This window comes from Panicum virgatum, chromosome 6K (genome assembly GCF_016808335.1).
Source record: "Panicum virgatum strain AP13 chromosome 6K, P.virgatum_v5, whole genome shotgun sequence".
Lineage (NCBI taxonomy): Eukaryota > Viridiplantae > Streptophyta > Magnoliopsida > Poales > Poaceae > Panicum > Panicum virgatum.
The window spans coordinates 20,247,042-20,268,765 of NC_053141.1; the positions used below are offsets into that span (position 1 = coordinate 20,247,042).

Consider the following 21,724-nt stretch of genomic DNA (forward strand, 5'->3'; position numbering starts at 1 on the left):
CAACAGGTGATAAAAAGAACTTGCAGACTGAATCTGCAATATAAATGAGTAAAAGACGCGCTAGCTAGAGCGGCACTTGTGTACTGCAGGTGATTTAAAGAACTTGCAGACTGAAACATGCAATATACGGAGTAAAAGAGCTATACTTCTTTCATATTTTACTTGCAGGATAGAAGTTTCTTTATTTATTGCAGTATACTAACGCCCTCGCAGAGTTGCCGGTTAGTAGGTGTTACAAAGCATTGCTGGTTACTACTTCCTTCTATTCAGTTAAGCATCATGAATATACAAATCTGTTTATTGCATCTATGCAGCGTCGAATCTAGGATTTCTAGTTAGGGTGGTCCAATAGAAATTTTTAGATATCTTAGTGAATAAGTCAATTTAATTTTATAGATTTTTCATCTTCTCAATTCAATTATCAATTGTTGTAAAAAAGAAAATAATTAGCAGCTATTTTTTGTGTACAACAAATAAGGGCAGATAATAAAAAAATAAGAGATAAAAGTGTTTGGGGGCAAATCTTAGAGTGGGCCGGCCCCGGCCCACCCCTAGATCCGCCCATGCATCTATGAATTGCCTACTTCCTTGCATCTATGAATTGCCTGCTTCTCTTTGAACAGTGCCGGCAAGTGCAAGATGCATGCAAGGTCATAAAAAGTTATAAATTGCATGGTTTGTGTTGTGAACCTTATGTGAGCCGCCTTTGTCATGAAGCTCAAGTGGGCTCATGCTTTATGAGTTAGGCGTACTTTTTATTTATGGTTAGTTTATTATCAATATAACTATATTTTTTTGTGCAGATATAGTGGCATATAGAATGCTTGTGGGCCCAATGATGACCCTGAGACTCCGGTTCGCCAACGATTTTCTTAAGCCAACTTTTGAAACACGTGCAGCATTTAGTAGTCGTTTGATGTAATCCAACTTTGCTTTGTTATATCAATTTTGAATCTCATATTATTTTTAAATATAATATAATTATTATTTAAACATGTGATATTTTAAAATATAATTATTCTTTAAACACGTGCTCGTGGCATGTGCATCTCCGCTAGTTTACATAAGTAAAAATCATTAGAAAGCCGTACTCGAAATCATCCTCAACAAGAAACTTCTAAACAATTATAGATAAAACAGACTAAGATGGTAGCGGGTAGGCGGTGCATTCACATGGGTAAATGCCAGTTAATAACTAGATAAGGCATCAGCTCCATCCCATGCATATTAGATATTACAATACCTAATAGTTATGCGGTGCTCACTGTTATAAATTTGATAGCACGGTGATGCTAAACAAGCATCAGGTGTTGTACTCAGCCACGAGTTGGGGATCTCCCCGGTCAGGAACTTTGGCATAGCAGGACAGGCAAGCCGATTTCACAGGTCAGTCCGTTAAGATCTTGTTGCTTCATGCTAGATCTGGTCCCGAGAAACACCTTACTACCAGATCCTTCAAGCTCTGGTCCAGAGAAACACCTTACCACTGGAGCTTGCACCAGCCAGATGGCCAACTTTGTAGGGGTGCAGCGAAAACCGGCCTGGGATGGCTGTCATGTGTTCACTCTGAAGAAACGCCGTATACGAAGCCGAGAGGCTCTTCCCACTGTGATCAACTGAGATAACATCTATTGCTCTTTTCATGTTCCCAACAAAGAGGTTGTTATCGTTCCAGCTCCAGATTGCCCTGCAACCATGAATCAAGTTTCACCACTGAAAATAATGATGGGATAGTCACCAAAGATTGCGAAACTACAGGTGAGGAGCTCGTCTTACTTGAACGTGGACAGCCATCTGCCTGTCCTGTTATCATGCTTAAGAATACATGACTCATCAAAGTTATCCATGTTAAAAATTCGGACAGTGTCATCAAGGCTGCAAATGGCAAGAATAATGTCATTTACAACATTAAAACCTGTGATTCATATCAATATAGACCTGTGAATGGTAAAACAAAGTATATTTTATGATTACAAGAAATACAAGTTGAGGTGATAGCAATAGAGAAACTATGGTGGACCAGACAATGGAATAAGCAGTCTTGAGTATTAGATAAAGAAAGAATTTTTCTTAATATTTGGTTCCAAGAAACAGATCTGCTATGATGCTGCTAGTGAACGTGCTAATATATCTATAGTAGCATAACAAAGGCACAATGTCTAGAGACTGAAGTCAGGTTCTACTCATGCCAAGTACTGCACCCAAGCTAAAGGTCCCGGGATATAGTATAGGCTGAGAGTAAAAAGAGTAGCTCCAATCTAACAAAGGTTAACAAGATAATTTCAGTGAGCTAACAATAAAAACCAGCAGTCTAACAGCACCCGCGTTGCATGGTCATGGAAAGAGTAGGAGTGCGACAGACTTTAGAGTCCAAAACAGTCAAAATTTGATAGGGATGGAAATGTCACTGAAATCTGACACGGATGTCATAATCTTACTCGGATTCAAGTATTTAACTTCGCAAATGTTTCATATATGCAGGTGTAAGAGTGATGCTGATTGGCGCAATCAGACTACATGAGTTATTAACTTATGATCGTGATATGAATACGTTTTTAGCCATGATCTCATTTAAGATACATGTTCATTTTTAAACCAAACAGATAGAGCTGTTTTACATAGAAAGGGAATGATTCATACTACAACCAGCCAAAGAAGTAAATATAAACAGTTTGGAAGAAAAAAATGGGCACCTGGTTGTTGCAAGCATATTGCCACTGGGTGAGAAATAAGCTGATTGAATGGCTCTGTTGTACTCCAAAACTTTCAACTTCTCTGGACCCTCCTTTTTCATGCTTCTCATATCCCATATACATACTGTTCGATCCGTCGAGCTTGTGGCAAACACATATGGGTTTTCTGGGCGAAAATCTATTGAGTTGATTCTATGGTCATGTAAATTCCATGTAGCTGACACCTTACCCGTCCTTTCATCGTAAAGTTTCAAGTCATTGCCCTCGGCAAAATAAAGGGAGCTGGGACTATTTGGTGCTTGACAAAGCGAGAAAATGGGATAGTCACACAAGTGGATCACATTAAAGTTCTCCTTCTCAACATCCATAAGACAAATTTCACCTTGATAACTACAACTGTAAATCTGCAGGTCCAGTTTGTATATAAAAGAGTCAGAGCACCAAACAAATATCGAAATATTAAACATGAAAAAAGTTGCCATTTAGCAAAACTGTAATGTCCTTATACGCATGCCAATATTATTTGCCCAACCTGCCATCTGTGTTGTGAGAAGCCAGAGACGGTGGTCAACACTCAAAATTATACAAGCCAGAAATTGGTGATTGTGATTCCATTGAGGGCATGTATGTCAACAGCACCGCATGATTATTGTAAGACATCCCTATCGGACAGTTCTAGGAAAAAGAGCTTTACATTAATTTATCTAATATACAGAGGATGGTTGGCTGCCAGTGATAAGGGCTATTTAACCTCCATGACTCATAGCAGCATAGCACAGTCTTGCTTAACCCACTTCCCTGGATTTTCTTTTTCACTCCATGTTCTAGCATATAGTTACAATTAACAGTAACAACACTCCCTTTCAATTAGTTAATCCCAATGCAGTAAGCCAGTAACTTTGCTCAAAATTGTGATCCGCTTGAACAAGATTGTCATAACAAAAAAAATCCGCCATCCACATTTCAGCACTTCAGATCAACAAATATGTAACTGATCGATTGGTAAAACTTTAGGAACTGCGGAAAGCCAAACCAATTAAGATTTAGCATGTTAGACCAAAACACCTAGTTAAACTACCCAACCATGCACCCGTAGGTTCACAGGAAAAAAAAAAGACAAAATAGTAACTATTAAAAAATTATAAACACGAGAGCCAAAGGAGAAGAAATCGGTCACCTTCCTCTGCGCGTCAGGGTGCATCACAATACCCCCAACAGAACCCCTGTGGGGAAAATACTGGAACACCCCATTTGCACCATCTCCGTCCTCCTCATCCTCCACGAGACCATCCACATCCCAGAGTCCGATATGTCCGAGCTTGTTCCCGGCGGCCACCACGGTCCGGTCGGCCAACGGCAGGATCCGCACCGAGAGTATGCGCTCAGGCACCACTCTCCTCACGTTCGCGGAACGCAGCACCAGCTCCCTCCCGGCGTCGAACCCGTCCGCCGCGCAGATACCGCCCTCCGGCCGCGGCGGGGGCTTGACGGCGGTGGCGTCTCGCAGGGCGGAGGCGAGGGAGGAGGAGAACCGGGTGGTGCGAGGCTTTGTCGGGGACGGCGGCGCAGCCGGGGAGGTGTTGGCGCCGGTGGAGGCGGAGGGCTCGCCGGGGGCAATGCCGCGGGTGCGGGGGGAGCGGCGGAGGACGACGGGTCCTGCCGGCCTCGCGCGGGGCTGCTCCTTCTTGGGGCGCTTGAGGCTGGGGGAGGGGCGGACGGAGGCGGAGAGCTCAGCGACCTGCCGGCGGAGGGAGGCGAGGATGGTCTCGTTGCGGCGGATGTTCTCCTCGCGCCGGCGCTCGTAGTCGGTGAGCCCGGCCTCCGCCATGTCGGTGGGCGGATTCTTTCTGGAAGCTTTTGGAGGCGGTGGTGGGGAGGGATCAGTGGCGGATCCAGAATTTATGGACAGGGGGCTGACATCCTTTTTCCTCCTCCAGCACCCCCTCTCCTTCTTTCTTCTCTTCTTCTTCTTCCCCTCATTCCTCCCCTATTTTCCCTTGATGTGCAAGCACGTAGGGGAGGCTGGCGCACCCCCAGCCCCCACGCTAGATCCGCCCCTGGGAGGGATGAGTGCAGGGACGCGTGGAGTGAGGGACTGAAGCCGGCGGTCGTGGGCAGTTGTTTGGGGAGTGAGGCGGTGCCGCGGCGGCTGTTGGTGCGACTCGGGCGAGGGATGGCGGGAAGTTTTGCGGCGCTGGGAGGAAAGTGGCGGGAAACAGGACCATGATAGGGCCCACAAAGCAGTGATGAAGGAACACACCGTCTTGAGGATAGTGGCCTTAGATTCACGCTAGAATTTTAGAAAAAAAAAATCTCACATGCATGAAGTACTAAATGAAGTCTATTTGTAATTTTTTTCAGAGATGGATGTCATTTTTCGTGACGAATCTAATGACGGTAGTTGATCGATGATTTGCTACGTGATTATACAGTAATCATTCTCTAATCATGTGATCAAAGGCCTCATTAAATTCATCAAGGTTCCTAGCGCAGGAGTTTTGGAGTTAATTTTATAAACCGACTTTGTTTGACACCTCTAATGATGGGTGGTCAAATCCATTCTATGATTTCTTTTCTAAAATAAAAAACAAACAAGGTCAGTGCAGCGAAGTCCAGCCGCAGTCCACAGTAGCATCAACGCGGTCAAACTGCAATTTTCAACTTCGATATCACTGGTCCTATTCAGATGGCAATAACCAGCTGGGCTGAAGCGGAAATCGGTTTGACTTAAGCGTGAAGCCGGAAGGAGAGAGAAGGGTTAAAAGAAGCCCGATCAATAGCTGATCTGCCCTTCCAGCCATCCGGGCTGACTATTATTATTGGGATAGTATTTTTTTAAAAATAATTAAAAAAGCACAACATGCGGGGGGCAAACATTGTGTATAAAAGATGATCTTCTCATATAGATTGAGAAAACTCCCGAACCTCTGTTCCACCCTTACATAGGGGCGCTAAAATCCAGTGAGATTTAGACGTGCCATGTCTTATGATTTGACGTGGGATGAGAGTTTTTTTTTTTGCGCCCGACCTAGTGGTTTCCTTTTCACTACTCCCACCAGCCGAGCTACAACTGGTTCACAAAGAAAACAACTAATTTCAACATTTAATCTTTATTCTTCTGGTGATAGTGATCATATTAAGCCCACCGTCGTCCTTTCTAGTTTGCACAGGATTAACAAGATTAACTCGTACGTGCCAATAGTGGCGGAGTTAGGATTGAACCCAAGAGGTGGCCAGTGCTATAGTAATCATAGTAACGCTAGCAGCCTTGTCTCAACATTTGCCCACAACTTTGATTAATCTAATGTTGGACTAAAGGATTCGGAACTAACTTATGGCTTATTAAATAGGGCTTGAGTACATAGTCGGCTTAACTAGTTCAATGATTCAAGTACTCTTTCAATCTTTATAGCCCATAGACAAAGTACTCTTTCAATCTTTATAGCCCATAGACAACTGTTCTTTTACTCTTTCAGTCGGTTTAGTCCAAACGAGCACAGAGGTACTTCTTCTTCTATCTTTGGAACTCCCATCCATGCATAAAAATTGGAGGGGGGGTTAGGTGCTCCCTTATCCGGCAACTAGTATGTGAGAGCTTACTCCTCCTTCCATGGGTCCGCCACTTTGATGTTGTTCTTCTCTATATTGTTAGTTGCAGCAGTTCAGGCAAACAGATATACAATGATATTAGCGTGGAGGAAGAGGGGGCCATGATTCACTTTAGTCGACACATAGCTCCGCCAGTGCATACCGTAGATTCAAGCAGCATCATCAAAATAAGCAGAATGCAGGTCTAGCTTCCCTACCTTAATCGGATTAGAGGTGAGCAAATGAGGATGCAGGTACTGTGAAATAGAACATAGTACAAAGCTCCTCACCAAGAATTTTTTTTGGGTCCCTACGATTTGGAGTTTTTTTTTTTGATTCCCCCTACGATTTGGAGTTGGCTACGTGAAGGTGATAGACTTCTGTTTTCTACAGCCCACCGACATGTGGATCTAGATAAAAATATTGCGCAGGTTTTTGTTTGGCGCGTGGGTGTGGCGGTTGGGTCACATTTGCCGACCATCTATCAGGATATTACTGATACCAATGGACGCTCCAACAAAAAAAAATAAAAGTACCGACTGATGATCAAATATGACATTTTGTATCACCAACAGACGGTTCGACAACACTTAACGCAACAGACAGTTTATCGATGAAATATTTACCGACTAATACCTAACGTTGTTTCAGTGTTGTGGTATAGTAGAAAGATTGGACTACTCAACAATGTGCTCTGCCAATAGGGAAATCATTTGAGTGAAAAGATCATTAAATTCTTTTATACAAAAAAAAGTAGTCCCCAAATGTCTTTGAGTTCATATGGCAATGTGTTGGTGGCATGGCAGAGAATCCAACGGCTACATTGTCTCCAACATTTTTTTAATAATTTTGTTTGGTAATTTGGACTTTTTTTAAACTATTTGCAAGAGTAGACTGCACCGAAAACTATTTCTAAATCTGACCCACGATACACACACCAACAAATTTGGTGCGGACATTGAATTATCTAACGCCAAGGACCATGGCGTGTATATGTGTTGGCTCAATGCGTACGTGGCCGTTTGACTCTGGTCTCCTGCTGACACGGCAGTGATCCGCGCCACCGAGTTTGGCGCGGCTTAGATTTCCATTATAGTGGACCGTTGGTTTGGTGGGCCCATTTTAAACAAAGTACCGCGCCGTGGCCGTTGGCACGGGCCTCATGTAACCCTAAAGGGGTAGGGCAGTAAAGAGGCCTCATTTGTTTGTTTCATTAGCAAGGGCGGTGGCGCCGGTGACGGCGGCTGCGGCGATATTTTCGTGGCCGGCGGTGCTATAGCAAGCGGCGGCGCAGCTGACCTCGGCGGTGGACGCGGTGCTGTTGAGTTTGGCGGCGGTTGTGGAGGCGGCGTAGTGGTTTGATTTTTGGTGTTTCGCGAGGACGAGCGACCATCTATTTGAGGTTAGTACTATGTGATTTCCTTGTTCTTTAGTTCCGGAACCGTAGGTACTTTGGGAATTCATAGGTTTTTTTTCCGTGGTTGGTTTTGGTAAAATAGATGACTCAATTTGAACAATTTGGTTTTATTGCTGCGTAGATCTGAAGGGTTTGTTAGTGTATTTGTAGAGGTAGAGGTAGGAGGAAATTTTATTTTGTCAATTGCAGTGGGGTAGGGTTCAAATACCGCAGTCTTTTATGATGAATAATGATTGTTTTTACATAATATTGTTGCTGTTAACATATTCGTAAAGATTGTTTGAAGTTTATAGATTAAAGATTGCATCTGCTTTGTTGTACAGTAGGATGCCAAGGCGTGCTAAGGCTAAAAAACCCAGGTAAGCTGAGCTCCATCAAAGTTTTTAATTTATGACTTTAGTTCTTATTTGACTATAGGTTTGATATGTGTCATATATTTTGTTTAGTGTTCGGGTGGGAAATGCGTACGAACGGTTACCTTTACCTAGCGGTGTCCCTGTGCCGATGTGTTTTTGCGGCGATCCTTGCAAGGTCGCCAAGTCCGACGAAGAAGACATGTATCTGCAGAGGTATTGGATGTGTTCGAATTATGTATTTGAGCCTCCGCTTCGTGCGATCCGCATTGGCTTGATGGTGAGAGTTGTTTGATGCATTCTGTTAATTTCAGGTTCCTAAAAAATTTAGTGTTCTTGATTGAATGCATAACGGTTGTATTTGTTGCAGACTCCTCCACCGCTTTGTGATTTTGAGCATTGGATTGATACTAAGATTAAGCCGAAAGACAAAGAATGGATGGAGAAGTTGAAGTAGTGGGATGAAGAGCGCGAGGTGCGGCTGGAGAGGAGGCTGCAGAGAAGGAGCGCGAAGCGGAAATGTAAATGAGTCGTCAAGCTGAGGCAAGGGAAGTTAGGGAGAAAAAACTTGCGCATGCACGTCGTGCAAAAGAAGCAATACAGAACCCCGATGGTTTGAGGAAGGGAATGTGGCCTCGTTGCATGCAGTAGTTCCCAGAAATGAAGTTGTAGGGCATAATGACGTTCACTGGTGTCGCTGGTGTCAACATTTGGTTGTTGTATCGATTAATTATGTGGAGTGCTATTGTGTTAGCACGTATTAGACTTTTCAGTGTGCTCTCATGTGCTACTCTAGTAGTGGAGTGCTGTTAATTTATGTTTTGTGATGGGAACACTATTCGCTTGGTGACTGTTATTTCAATGTCAATAGGATTGCCTCTATGAATTGCTATGAAATGAAAGGAGCAAAGGTGGGACCACGTGAATGACAACAGGACATGTTGAGTGCTTCACGAGGGGCACTCTGCTATTGCAGCAAGGGAGGTGGGACTCTGGTTAAAGGGTTGAGTACTTTTGCAATGCTTCACGGAGGACTTGGGAGCAATTGATATTCGGTTGTTTGGCACTGACTTGGGAGCAATTGATATTCGGTTGTTTGGCCGGCAGTGTTAGGTCAACGCCGCCGTAATTGACGCGGCATAGTAAGGCTGTGTTTAGTTCCATGTAAACGCAATTTTTTTTCGACGGAATCTCACCAATTTGAAGTACTAAATGAAGTTTATTTACAAAACTTTTTGCACAGATTGGTTGTAAATTGCGAGACGAATCTAATGATGCTAATTAATTCATGATTAAGCAATAATTAGCGGATGGTTACTGTAGCATCACTGTTGCAAATCATGGATTAAGTAGGTTCATTAGATTCGTCTCGTGATTTACAGGCCATCCATGCAAAAAGTTTTATAAATAGACTTCATTTAGTACTTCAAATTAACAAGATTCATTCACAAAATTTTACGTTTTTTTTTTGTGTTTTTTCGTTTACGGGGTGGAAACTGTTTGGCCTAATAGTTCAACACCAGCCTCTTTGGAGCGGTATTGTAGATAAGGATTGGCTGTCCTGCAAATGAATTGATTCCTGTCCACCTGCAAAACTGACAAAGGAATTGATTCCCTTGGACCTGCAAAACGACAAAGGAATATTTGTACCAGGAGGAACCTTTTACTTTTATCTTGTGAACATTTGGGAACACGGGAACACGGGTGTACGTATGTGCCGTCAGTACCTGCTTTTGGAATAATACTCAGGGGAACGCGCCAATGTAATTGGCGCGCGTGGGTTTTAATGCCGCGCCAGTGGAATTGGCGCGGAGAAGTGTCCGGGGGCGACATGCATGCATTTTGTCTGATTCGTTCCAGGGGATAGGTTACTTTTGTGTCTTCAAGTACACTCATTGTGGCATGAGTTCGCCTATAAAAGGGGAAGGAATAGTGGAGTGGAGATGAAACGATGTGAAGGACAACAATATAAGAATGTTATCTAGGGCAGATTTGCGTAGGGAAATGGAAGCGCATATGGGAGGTCCTCCTGATGATCCAACAAGATGTGTTACTAACTTCAAGGTGCAGAGCCACCTAATTGCTATTGCCACATGCGCTGTGTTCCCAACATTTCTCGTGAGTACGAGACATTTGGTCAGAGGTCCTGGTGTTGCAAGAATATTGAGGAAGTTCAAAAAACAGGTGCAATTGCGCAGGTACTAATGGTATTTTTGTTCTTTTCATATGATTCGTTATGGTATTTCGTTCATTTTTTAAATTTCTTTCCGTTGAATTCTTGGTGACAGACTAGTACAGGTGATCCATTATTAACTTTTACCATTTCCATGAGTGGATTGACACCGCCATCAGCCGTCGTGATGAGAAATATCTGGCATGGTTGAAGAAGGCTGATGAGGATGTCCGCAAGTGCCAGCGTGGTGCTGGCGGTGGTGGTCAAAGCTGATGGAACCTACCATCATGCACAATGAATAAGTCTGTCCTGCTATCTGCTTAGTGTCTATTTATGGTCTCTTGTTCATGTTCTGGACGACTGTATCTTATGTAATATAAACGTTTGTGTTGGTATTTCTTAACTCTTACAGAGAAGTCCGCAAGCGCACAGAAATACCGTTGTAGCACTTCACCCGGGAGTATTCAGGGTATCGTATTTTCCACGAGGAACGGAGGTGTAACGGTCTTCGAGCTAGTTCACCCATGAGAACAAGAGGTCGGATAGCTTAGGCAGCATGGTTTATCTAAGGAAAAGGATCAAGGTAGGCTACACTCTGCTGCTATTCGTTTACTTCGGGCACCGGTTTGACCCTGGTCTGCCAAGGAATATCCGGTATCGCTCTATGTCGAACCCAGGCGGGGGGGGGGGGGGTGCACTAACCACGCAGACTGTCTCTGTAGCGGACGGACAGGGCTGTCACCACCTGCCGTTTACCCCACAATGCCAGCTGAGCTCGAGACAAACAAAGGTAATCTAGGGCCTAGACACCACGTCTAATCTTTCGATTACTATTCTAGCGGCGATCAGGGTTTACCCGTCTTTATCAGGGGCCCTCTACTAGAGTATCCGTCACAAGAACGGATGATGAACCCGCAAACGAATAACAACAAGGAATAACTTTACCAAGAACATAACCAAAAGATAAACTCAGGTACTTACTCAAATGATTCGTACCTATCGAGGTACAAGCAGAAGAAGGATGCCGACAAGCCCGACACTCCTCCACACTTCTCCTCACACACTCCCTATCCTAATCTACATCTTTTCCCCACCGAAGTGTTCTCTAACTGATTTGGTTAACGCCATGTTAGATACTGCGGGACTTTCCAAGAAATGGTGGGGTGAGGCTATATTGACTGCATGTCATGTCCTAAATCGTGTTCCCACAAAGAATAAAGAGATAACACATTCGAGGAATGGGAGAAGAAAAGGCCAAAACTTTCATACTTACGCACACGGGGTTGTTTGGCCAAGGTCAGTGTGCCAATAACCAAGAAATGTAAGCTTGGACCTAAAACTATGGATTGTGTCTTTCTAGGTTATGCTATTCACAGCGTTGATTATAGATTTCTAATAGTGAAATCTGGAGTACCTAACATGCATGTTGGTACTATAATGGAGTCCAGAGATGCTACATTTTTTGAAAATATTTTTCCCATGAGAGATGAAACAAGTTCATCTACGCAAGAGTTTATCGAAAATGATAACTTTACTGAACCGATAGAACACAGTGAACCTACACTTGTAGATAATCCTGAGGAGGATAACAATGAAACTCTTAGAAAGAGCAAGAGACAAAGAACTGCAAAGTCTTTTGGTGATGACTTCTTTGTATACCTCTTGGATGATACACCCAGAACCATTGAAGAGGCATATTCATCTCCTCATGCTGACTATTGGAAGGAAGCAGTGAGGAGTAATTCTATTATGTCTAACGGTACCTGGGAAGTTGTTGAACGTCCTTATGGGTGCAAACCTGTAGGATGCAAATGGGTGTTCAAAAAGAAGCTCAGGCCAGATGGTACATTTGAAAAGTATAAGGCTAGGCTTGTGGCCAAGGGTTATACCCAGAAAGAAGAAGAAGACTTCTTTGATACTTATTCACCTGTTGCCCGATTGACCACGATCCGAGTGTTACTTTCCTTGGCAGCCTCTCATGGTCTTCTCGTTCATCAGATGGACGTTAAGACAACTTTCCTTAATGGAGAGTTGGAGGAGGAGATCTATATGGATCAGCCAGATGGTTTTATATCAAAAGGTCAAGAAGGAATGGTGTGTAAGTTGCTGAAATCTTTATATGATCTCAAGCAAGAGCCTAAGCAGTGACATGAGAAGTTCGACAGAACTTTAACATCTGCGGGTTTTGTTGTAAACGAAGCTGATAGATGTGTGTACTATCGTTTTGGTGGTGCTGAAGGAGTGTTCTATGCTTGTATGTGGATGACATACTAATCTTTGGGACAAGCCTTAATGTAATTAATGAAGTCAAAAAAAATTTATCTCAAAGTTTTGAGATGAAGAATCTGGGAGAAGCTGATGTTATCCTTAATATAAAACTGGTAAAATAAAGTAATGGTGGGGTGACTCTTACACAGTCTCACTATGTGGAGAAGGTTTTAAGTCGCTTTGGATATAGTGACTATAGACCTGTCTCAACACCTTACAATGCCAGTGTGGTTCTGAGAAAAAAATAAAAGGATAATGAAAGATCAGCTGAGGTACTCTCAGATTATTGGTTCATTGATGTATTTAGCTAGCGCAACAAGGCCTGACATCTTGTTTGCTATGAGCAAACTGAGCCGGTTTGTTTCAAACCCGGGAGATGATCATTGGAAGGTTCTTGAAAGAGTTATGCGCTATCTAAAAGGAACAATGGAAACAGTGATAATCAAACTGATACCGGCTATCCTAATGAACTGTGATAATCAAACTGTGATTGTCAAGGTAAACAGTTCTAAGGACAATATGAAGTCTTCCAGGCATGTAAAAAGGCGGTTGAAATCTGTCAAAAAATTGAAAAACTCCGGAGTTATTGCTTTGGACTATGTTCAAATGGCGAAGAACCTGGCAAATCAATTCACAAAGGGTGTTTCACGAAATGTGATAGTCAATGCATCCTTAGAATTGGGAATGAGACTCACGTGAGTCTATAGTGGCAACATGTTCTATGTGATCGGAGATCCCGTGAAGTAGGAAGGTGAAACAAGCTATAGTTTGACTGAGAGAAGAGAACCTCTGTGAAAGGCTCATTCCACGTGAAAGGTGCATTTCTCTTCTAATCTATATGGTAGGATGGTTTATACCTTAATGTGTTCCATGTGGTTTCTAGAAAACAAATGAGTTATTTTCTTGAAACAAAGATGTTGTCCTATAGAACATCTAAAAGAAACACACCTATATGAGTCTGACTACTGGTCATAGTCTATGAGAAGTGGGTATTCTCTAGAAACTCATGAAAGGCCATGAGTATGACTTATAAGCTCCAAACAGCGGGGATGCTTATGCAGCCTAGTACCAGTGTAGGACTTTGGTAAAACTTGTTTGCACAAGACTGTCAATTCAAGGCATAGTCCATTGTACAGGTGTGAGCAAGTGTAGTCTTAGTTCTAGATAGAAGTTCAACTTAACAGTCTCTGTCAAATACTGATATATTAAAGAGGAAATGAGAGCATTTCTAGTGTGGCTTGAAATTTTTGGTGGGGATGTTAGAATATATGGTCTTGGCCCATTTATTTACAATTTAAGAATTAAAAGCCCACTAATAAATGCTAGGGAATCAAGTGCCTAATCCCATATGGGTATTTGAGGAGGATCTCAACCGACTTAAATAGTGGACTTTATGTACACCCCTTGAGAAGCCGGTAAGAGGAGATTGGTGAACCACACGCGCACACACCCACGCTCGCCTCGCCGAGCCGGGCTGAGGCCGAGGGCGAGGGCGTGGGCGTGGGCGTGGGCGTGGGCGTGGGCGTGGCGAGGCGCGGCCGTGGCGTGGCGTGGCGTGCGGTGCGGTGCGACTTTGTTGTTGAATGCAATAATTCTGAGACAATAAAACGTTAACAGTGATGACTGGAGAATCATATCCTTGGCAGTTACTAGTAACTGATGACCATGATTCACTAGTAACTGCACTCATCAAATCCCATCAGAACGTCCAGGTTCGTTGAATCTAAGGCACCTCCTCACCTATATAAGCCAGCCCCTCCTCCTCTCATTCTTACACACTCAAGCACTTGCTTCAGGTACTCCTGCTTAGGAGATCTCTTCCTTCTCCCTCTCCTGCTTTCTGCAATCTCCATCGCTAGCACTGCGCGCACAGTCCTAGCAAGAGCATGCCTCCAAAACCATTGCCCGCTGAAAGTCCTGCACGGGATAGCGGGGCAATCAGGTTTTTGAGGAGCGTCTTGACCCGACTGCTCGCAAGGCTCCCGAACAACTACGTCCTCTACTTCTTGGTGGCCTGAACGACTACATCCCGGCGACCCGAACAACTACTTCGTCTACTTTCTGGTGGCCGTTCGTGGGACTGCACTACGAACATCCACTACTAGAAAATGGGCCATCGGTCCAGCCCAAAGGTACCAGCTGCTGTTGCAGCCGGTTCCGATGGTACCCATCGGTACTGGCTGCAACAGCAGCTGGTACCTTTAGCCTTGGACCAACCTTATGGAGGACAATTGGCACCGGGTGGTGGTTCCAACCGGTTCCAATGCGTCAGCATAGGCACCGGTTTGAACCACCACCCGGTACCAAATGATGGCGGCGTTATAGGCACCGGTTGATGGTAATAACCGGTTCCTATGGTGATGAAACGTGGCAGCTGCCAGGAGCTCGTGCCTAAGGCACCGGTTGGTGCCTTGACCCGGTGCTATTGAACAAAATTTAGCACAGGGTCAAGGCACCAACCGGTGCCTTTGGCCCGAGCCTATAAATACCCCAGCCCCTCCCCCCTCAAGCTGCCGTGAACTCACTGTTCATGGCAGCTGAGTGAGGTGAGGAGAGGGGAGGGGAATTTTTGCTTTTTTTTGAAAAAAGGTTAGTTATTTTTCTTTATAACTTAGCAATTAATTTTTAGAAACAGTTATTACTTGATTTAGTTTATACATGTGATAATTATTTTTATTTGTAGCATCTTATTGTAGTTATGTGCGTTATCAATTTATTTGATATTTGAATACTATCAAATTATTGTATTTATATGTTTTATCCATTTATTTGATAAGTGAATAGTATCTATTTATTATAGTTATATGCATTATCAATTATATAAATGTATTGTTATAAATTGGTAGTATGAATGAACTATTTGTACAGTACAATGATGTATATAAATGTATTGTGGACCCAGATGAGTCGGCAATGGATGTACATGGCCGACCGGCGTTCAAAGGAGTTCATGGATGGCGTGCATGAATTCATAGAAGCGGCCGAGAAAAACAAGTATGATGGTTTCGTTCGTTGTCCATGCAAATTCTGTAAGAATGAGAAGGATTACTCATCATCAAGAACCATCCATAGTCACTTGTTCAATAGTGGTTTCATGCCGAACTACTATGTTTGGACCAAGCATGGCGAAAGAGGAATTGTGCTGGATAATAATGTAGAAGAAGAGGACAGGATTCCTGACTTTGCAGCCAATTATAATTCATTTTTCAATGACACTGCAATGGGTGAGCCTGAAGAAGATACTGAAGGATACGTTATAGAAGATGATCTTGGTCAGATGTTGCGCGAAGCTGAGGAAGGTTGCGAAACAGAAAAGAAATCGAGAGATCTGAAGCGTATGTTGGAGGACTACAAAACATTGTTGTACCCTGATTGCAAACAAGACCAAAAGAAGTTGGGTACCACATTGGAATTATTACAATGGAAGGTATCAAATGGTTTGTCTGACAAGGGATTCGAAGAGTTGCTGAAACTTATAAAAAACTTACTCCCTGAGGGTAACACCTTGCCGGAGACAACATACGAGGTAAAAAAAGTTGTTTGTCCTTTAGGATTGGAGGCACAGAAGATACATGCTTGTCCTAATGACTGCATCCTATATCGAGGTGAGTATGAAAATTTGGATTCATGCCCTGTATGCAACGCATGCCGGTATAAGATCCCTCGAGATGATCCAGGCAACGTTGAGGGGATGCGTGTCAAGAAGAGGGTGCCTGCCAAGGTGATGTGGTATTTTCCTCTAATACCACGTCTGAAACGTTTGTTCATGAACAAAACGAATGCTAAATTGATGCGATGGCACAAAGAAGAACGTAAGCAAGACAATATGTTGACACACCCCGCTGATGGGTCGCAGTGGAGAAAAGTGGACAGAACATTCCCAACATTTGCAAATGATGCGAGGAATATAAGATTCGACTTAAGTATAGATGGCATGAATCCTTTCGGTGAGCAGAGCAGTGGCCATAGTACCTGGCATGTGACACTCTGTATATACAACCTTCCTCCCTGGTTGTGTATGAAGCGGAAATTCATTATGATGCCGGTGCTTATCCCCGGCCCGTAGCAACCCGGTAACGATATAGATGTGTATCTAAAACCACTGATTGTGGATCTTCTATTGTTGTGGAAAGAGGAGGGTGTTCGTATGTGGGATGCGCATGCAGAGGATCATTTTAACCTTCGTGCATTGCTTTTCGTAACCACCAATGATTGGCCAGCACTAAGTAACCTCTCTGGACAATCCAATAATGGTTATAGGGCATGCACCCATTGTTTAGAAGAAAACGACAGCATGTACCTCAATCACTATAGGAAGATCGTGTATATGGGTCATCGTCGATTTCTTTCGATCAAGCACCCATTAAGGAGGAGGCATGCTCACTACGATGGAAAGGCAGATCATCGTACCAAGCCTAGGCACCGTTGTGGGAAAATGGTGTTTGAAATGGTCAAAGATATAAAAGTAGTATTCGGAAAAGGACCCAACAGCAAATCAGTGCAGAGTGATGATGGACGTGCACCTATGTGGAAGAAGAAGAGTATTTTTTGGGAGTTACCTTATTGGGAAGTCTTAGACGTCCGCCACGCAATTGATGTGATGCACCTAACAAAAAATCTTTGTGTGAAACTTCTAGGTTTCCTTGGTGTCTACGGTATGGCAAAGGATACATTGGAAGCGCGGCAAGATCTTCAACGTGTGAAACAACGGGCCGCCCTACATCCAGAAAAAAGGGATAAATGACGTCATTATCTAGGTCCTGCGTGCTACACTCTTAGTAAGAAAGAGAAGCAAAGTATGTTTGACTGTTTGAACAGTATCAAGGTCCCATCAGGCTACTCTTCTAATATAAAGAGGCTACTGAACTTGAAAGAGAAGAAATTCGCACACGTAAAGTCCCATGACTGTCACGTGTTGATGACGCAATTGATTCTAGTTGCACTTAGAGGTATTCTACCAGCTAATGTTCGCGCAACAATCATAAAGCTATGCGCCTTTCTCAACAAAATTTCTCAGAAGGCAATCGATCCATCGAGTTTAAGCAGGCTACAAGAGGATGTTGTCCAAAGTTTAGTAAGTCTTGAACTGATATTTCCTCCATCATTCTTCAATATTATGACACATCTTCTAGTTCACCTGGTCAAAGAGATTGGTATTCTCGGTCCTGTTTTCCTTCATAATATGTTCCCTTTTGAACGATACTTTGCAGTCCTAAAGAAATACGTTCGTAATCGGGCTCGTCCAGAAGGAAGCATTGCGAAGGGTTACGTCACAGAGGAGGTTATTGAGTTTTGTGATGACTATGTGGAAGAACTCTGCCCAATTGGGATTCCAGTATCACGTTATGAGGGGCGGCTGATTGGAAAGGGCACACTTGGAAGAAAATCAGTAAATGCCACAGATCATGCCACGTTGACCAAAGCACATCTCACAGTTCTGCAACAATCAGCCTTGGTGGCTCCATACATGGAGGAGCACATGCAAATTATGCAAAGCATATACCCTTTGAAGTCTGAGACATGGATTACAAAACATCATAATGATACATTCGCCACCTGGTTGCAGAAGGAAGTCATGGCTAACGATCAAATTCATGAGCAGCTAGCTTGGCTGGCCAGGGGTCCGGCAAATTCAATCTTGATGTACCAAGGATATGAAATTAATGGTTACACATTTTATACAAGAGTCCAAGATAACAAGAGCACCAATTAAAATAGTGGTATCCGTATAGATGCCACCGACTCTAGTGGCCAAACGAACTCATATTTTGGTTACATTGAAGAGATCTGGGAACTCGACTATGGGCCGTTGAAAATACCTCTATTTCATTGTCAATGGGTTAAACTCACAGGAAAAGGTGTCGATATCGACGAGTACGGAATGACAACGGTAGACCTCAAAGAGCTTAGCTATCGAGACGAACCATTCGTCCTAGCTAAAGATGTCACTCAAGTTTTCTATGTGCAGGACATGTCTAGCAAACGAGAAAGGACAAGTACAGGAATAAATCAAGTTTTGTAGGTACCGGAGATGAGCCAAAGTGCCATATTGTTCTGGCAGGAAAAAGGAAAATTATGGGAGTCGACGATGTCATAGATGAAGAAGAATACAATAAGGTTGAAGATATGACTCCGTTCGCAGTGGAGGTTGACACAAGTATTCTTTTAGCCGAAGAGGAGGCTCCGTACGCACGTCATGATCATAATGAAGGGACGATTGTAAAGCGAACCATCATTAATATTCCCTTAGTTGAATGATTATGTCTTGTAATATTTTCTGTGAACATTATTAGATTTATTGGGCAATTAAATGAGTTTCTAGGCATTTATCAGATTTATTATTCAATTAACTAATTTATTAGATGATCAAATGATAAATTTGATAAATAATATAATTATTGGGAAATTAACTGATTTTCTAGCCATTTATCAGATTTATGAGGCATTTAAATGATTTATTAGGTAGTTAATAGATTTATTAAGCAATTAACAAATTTATTAGGCATTAATCAGATGTATTATTGAATTAACTAATTTATTAGATCATTAAATGATTTTCTAGGCAATTATCAGATTTATTATGCAATTATTAGATTTATTATGAATTATCTAATTTATTAGATGATTAAATGATTTATTATGCAATTATCAGATTTATTATGAATTATCTAATTTATTAGACGATTAAATAATTTACTAGGCAATTATCAGATTTATTACTCAATTATCTAATTTATTAGATGATTAAATTATTTATTAGGTAATTATCAGATTTATTACTCAATTATCTAATTTATTATGAGATTAAATGATTTACTACATAATTAATATATTTATTGGGCAACTAAATGATTTTCTAGGTAATTAACTAATTTGTTTGTGAACTATTAAAAAAAGAATAGAAAAGGAGGTCTAAGGTACCGGTTGAAACCTTCACCCGGTACCAAAGGTACCTTTTTGCAAAAAATGGTTGCGCGGCAGGAGTCGAACCCTGGCCGCAGCTTGCAAAGTGTGTAGTGTTGCCATTGAGCTACTCTGTGAATTCGAAACAACGGGCGGCAAAAATACTAAAGACAACAGAATTTACGGCCTTAGGTACCGGTTGGTATTATTTATCCGGTACCTTAGGCCTTTTTAGTTTCCCGCCCATTGGGAACTAAGGTAACGGGTGCAAACCTAACCGGTACCTTTGCGGTGCCTAAGGTACCGGTTGGGTTTACAACCGGTGCCTTAGGATTTTCTTAGGTACCGGGTTATGTTTTCACCCGGTACCTAAGGGCCCGGGTACAAAGCCCTGTTCTTCTTCCTCCCACTCTGCTTCCTCTCCAGTGCCCGATCGTCGACTTCCACGACGCACCCTCCACGCCCTCCACGCCCGATCTTCCGCCGCCCCCTCCATGCTTGGTCGTCCACCGCCGCGCCGTCTCGACGCCGCTGCCCTCAACGCCAGCCGCCCTCGACGCCCCCGCCGTCGACGCCGGCCCCGCCTCGGCGCCCCCAAGTGCCCCCGGCATCGGCCTCCATGCCGCGCCGACCTCGAACGCCCCGGCCACCTCCACGCCGCGCCGACCTCGAGCGCCCTGGCATCGGCCTCCACGCCCCCGCCCTCGACGCCCCCGGCGCGCCGCCGGCCTTCCCCCGTGCCGCAACTCGACGATGGCCCCCTCCTACGCGCCGCGCGCCGACTCGCCGGCCTCCTCCACCGCGCCGCGCCGAGCTGCTCCCCCTCCACCACTGCCACCGACCTCCCCCCATCGACGTAAACAATGGCGCCGCCGCCGCCGGCTCTTGCTTTTTTCCTTTTTTTTCTTAATTATTATATCTAATGTTTTTCTACTATTTCTAGTATTTAATTATGTAGTGAATAATGTGTAATTTTCTAGTTTGTAATTTCTATTTGTACTATTTAATTATGTGGTGAATAATTTAGTATAGAGAGAAGAATTTAGATAGAGAGAATGTAGAGAATTTAGTATAATGAAAAGAAATAATTTCTATTTAATTTTTGCAGTGAATAATGTACATGTCAATGTCAATTATTTGTTACTTTTTTTTACAAGTGTAATTTAGATGTACATGTATTCAAAGACTTCAATTTATTGTAAATATACATGTATTTAAAGACTTAAATTTATTGTAAATGGACATGTATTCAAAGACTTCAATTTATCAAGCTCCTCTGTAACTCATTACATGTATTCCATGTGTAATTTAGATTGATTTAAATTAATTCTCGAGCTCGAACACCTCGACGCTTTAAATTTAGAGTGCGGCCCTCTAACGCGTTACTAACACACTCGCACTCCCTCTCTCTCACACACACACACTAACACTCTCTCTGTCTCTCTCTCTCACACACACACACACACACTCTCACACACACGTTAACACACTAACACTAACACTAACACACACACACACTAACACCTCGACGCTTTAAATTTAGAGCGCGGCCCCCTAACACCGACTCTATCTCGCTGTCTCCTCACCGATACTCGGTCTCTCGCTCACACACACACACACACTCTCACACACACACACTCACTCACACACACTCACACTGACTCACACACACACTCACTAACTCTCTCTCTCTTTCTCTGTCCCACTAACACACAAACACACACACACTGACTCACACACACTCACTAACTCTCTCTCTCTGTCCCACTAACACACAAACACACACACACTCTCTCTCTCTCTCCCTCTAACATACACACACTCTCTCTCACACACTCTCTCTCTCTTTCAAACACACATATTCGTTCAAAGAATTGAATTCTCCTGCTTCATTTAAGAATGGACACATACTCTAACACAGTTTTACGGTTTCAGTTAAGGATGGACCCCCTCGGTGATGATGAGGCCGCCAGGCAATACATGTTGGACGCAATAAATGAAGATACGAGGGCCAACACCACCCAGCCAATCGGTGAAGAAGATGCTCGGACAGCTGATTCGTTCCTGAATATGTCTGGAGATGCCGATGAAGAAGATGATGACTTTGCGCCGCCGCCCAATCAACAGCAGCATGTTCCAGTACGAATCTTAAAACTATATGCATGGTGACTTCGGTAGATTAGTTTTGTGATTAACATATCTTTTCTGTAATTTAGTCGACCTCCGCATCGACTTCGTTGAGCCAGTCAAAAGGGAGACTCCGGCCAACCAAGAAAATGGAGGGAAGATAGGTCGTCACAGAAGTGGACGCAGAGGGCTGTCCAAGTGC

General features: G+C 43.2%; 1 protein-coding gene across 1 annotated transcript; it reads right to left on the reverse strand.

The window, feature by feature from the left end:
• Nucleotides 1-1,094: 1,094 nt before the first annotated feature.
• LOC120712029 (WD repeat-containing protein 76-like) lies at nucleotides 1,095-4,546 on the reverse strand. Its single transcript, XM_039997717.1, has 4 exons — nucleotides 3,871-4,546; nucleotides 2,694-3,097; nucleotides 1,777-1,875; nucleotides 1,095-1,687 (listed from the first exon to the last, which is right to left on the reverse strand). Exons 1-4 carry the CDS (start codon nucleotides 4,519-4,521, stop codon nucleotides 1,456-1,458), a joined length of 1,386 nt encoding a protein of 461 aa, XP_039853651.1. The 5' UTR covers nucleotides 4,522-4,546; the 3' UTR covers nucleotides 1,095-1,455.
• Nucleotides 4,547-21,724: the final 17,178 nt, after the last annotated feature.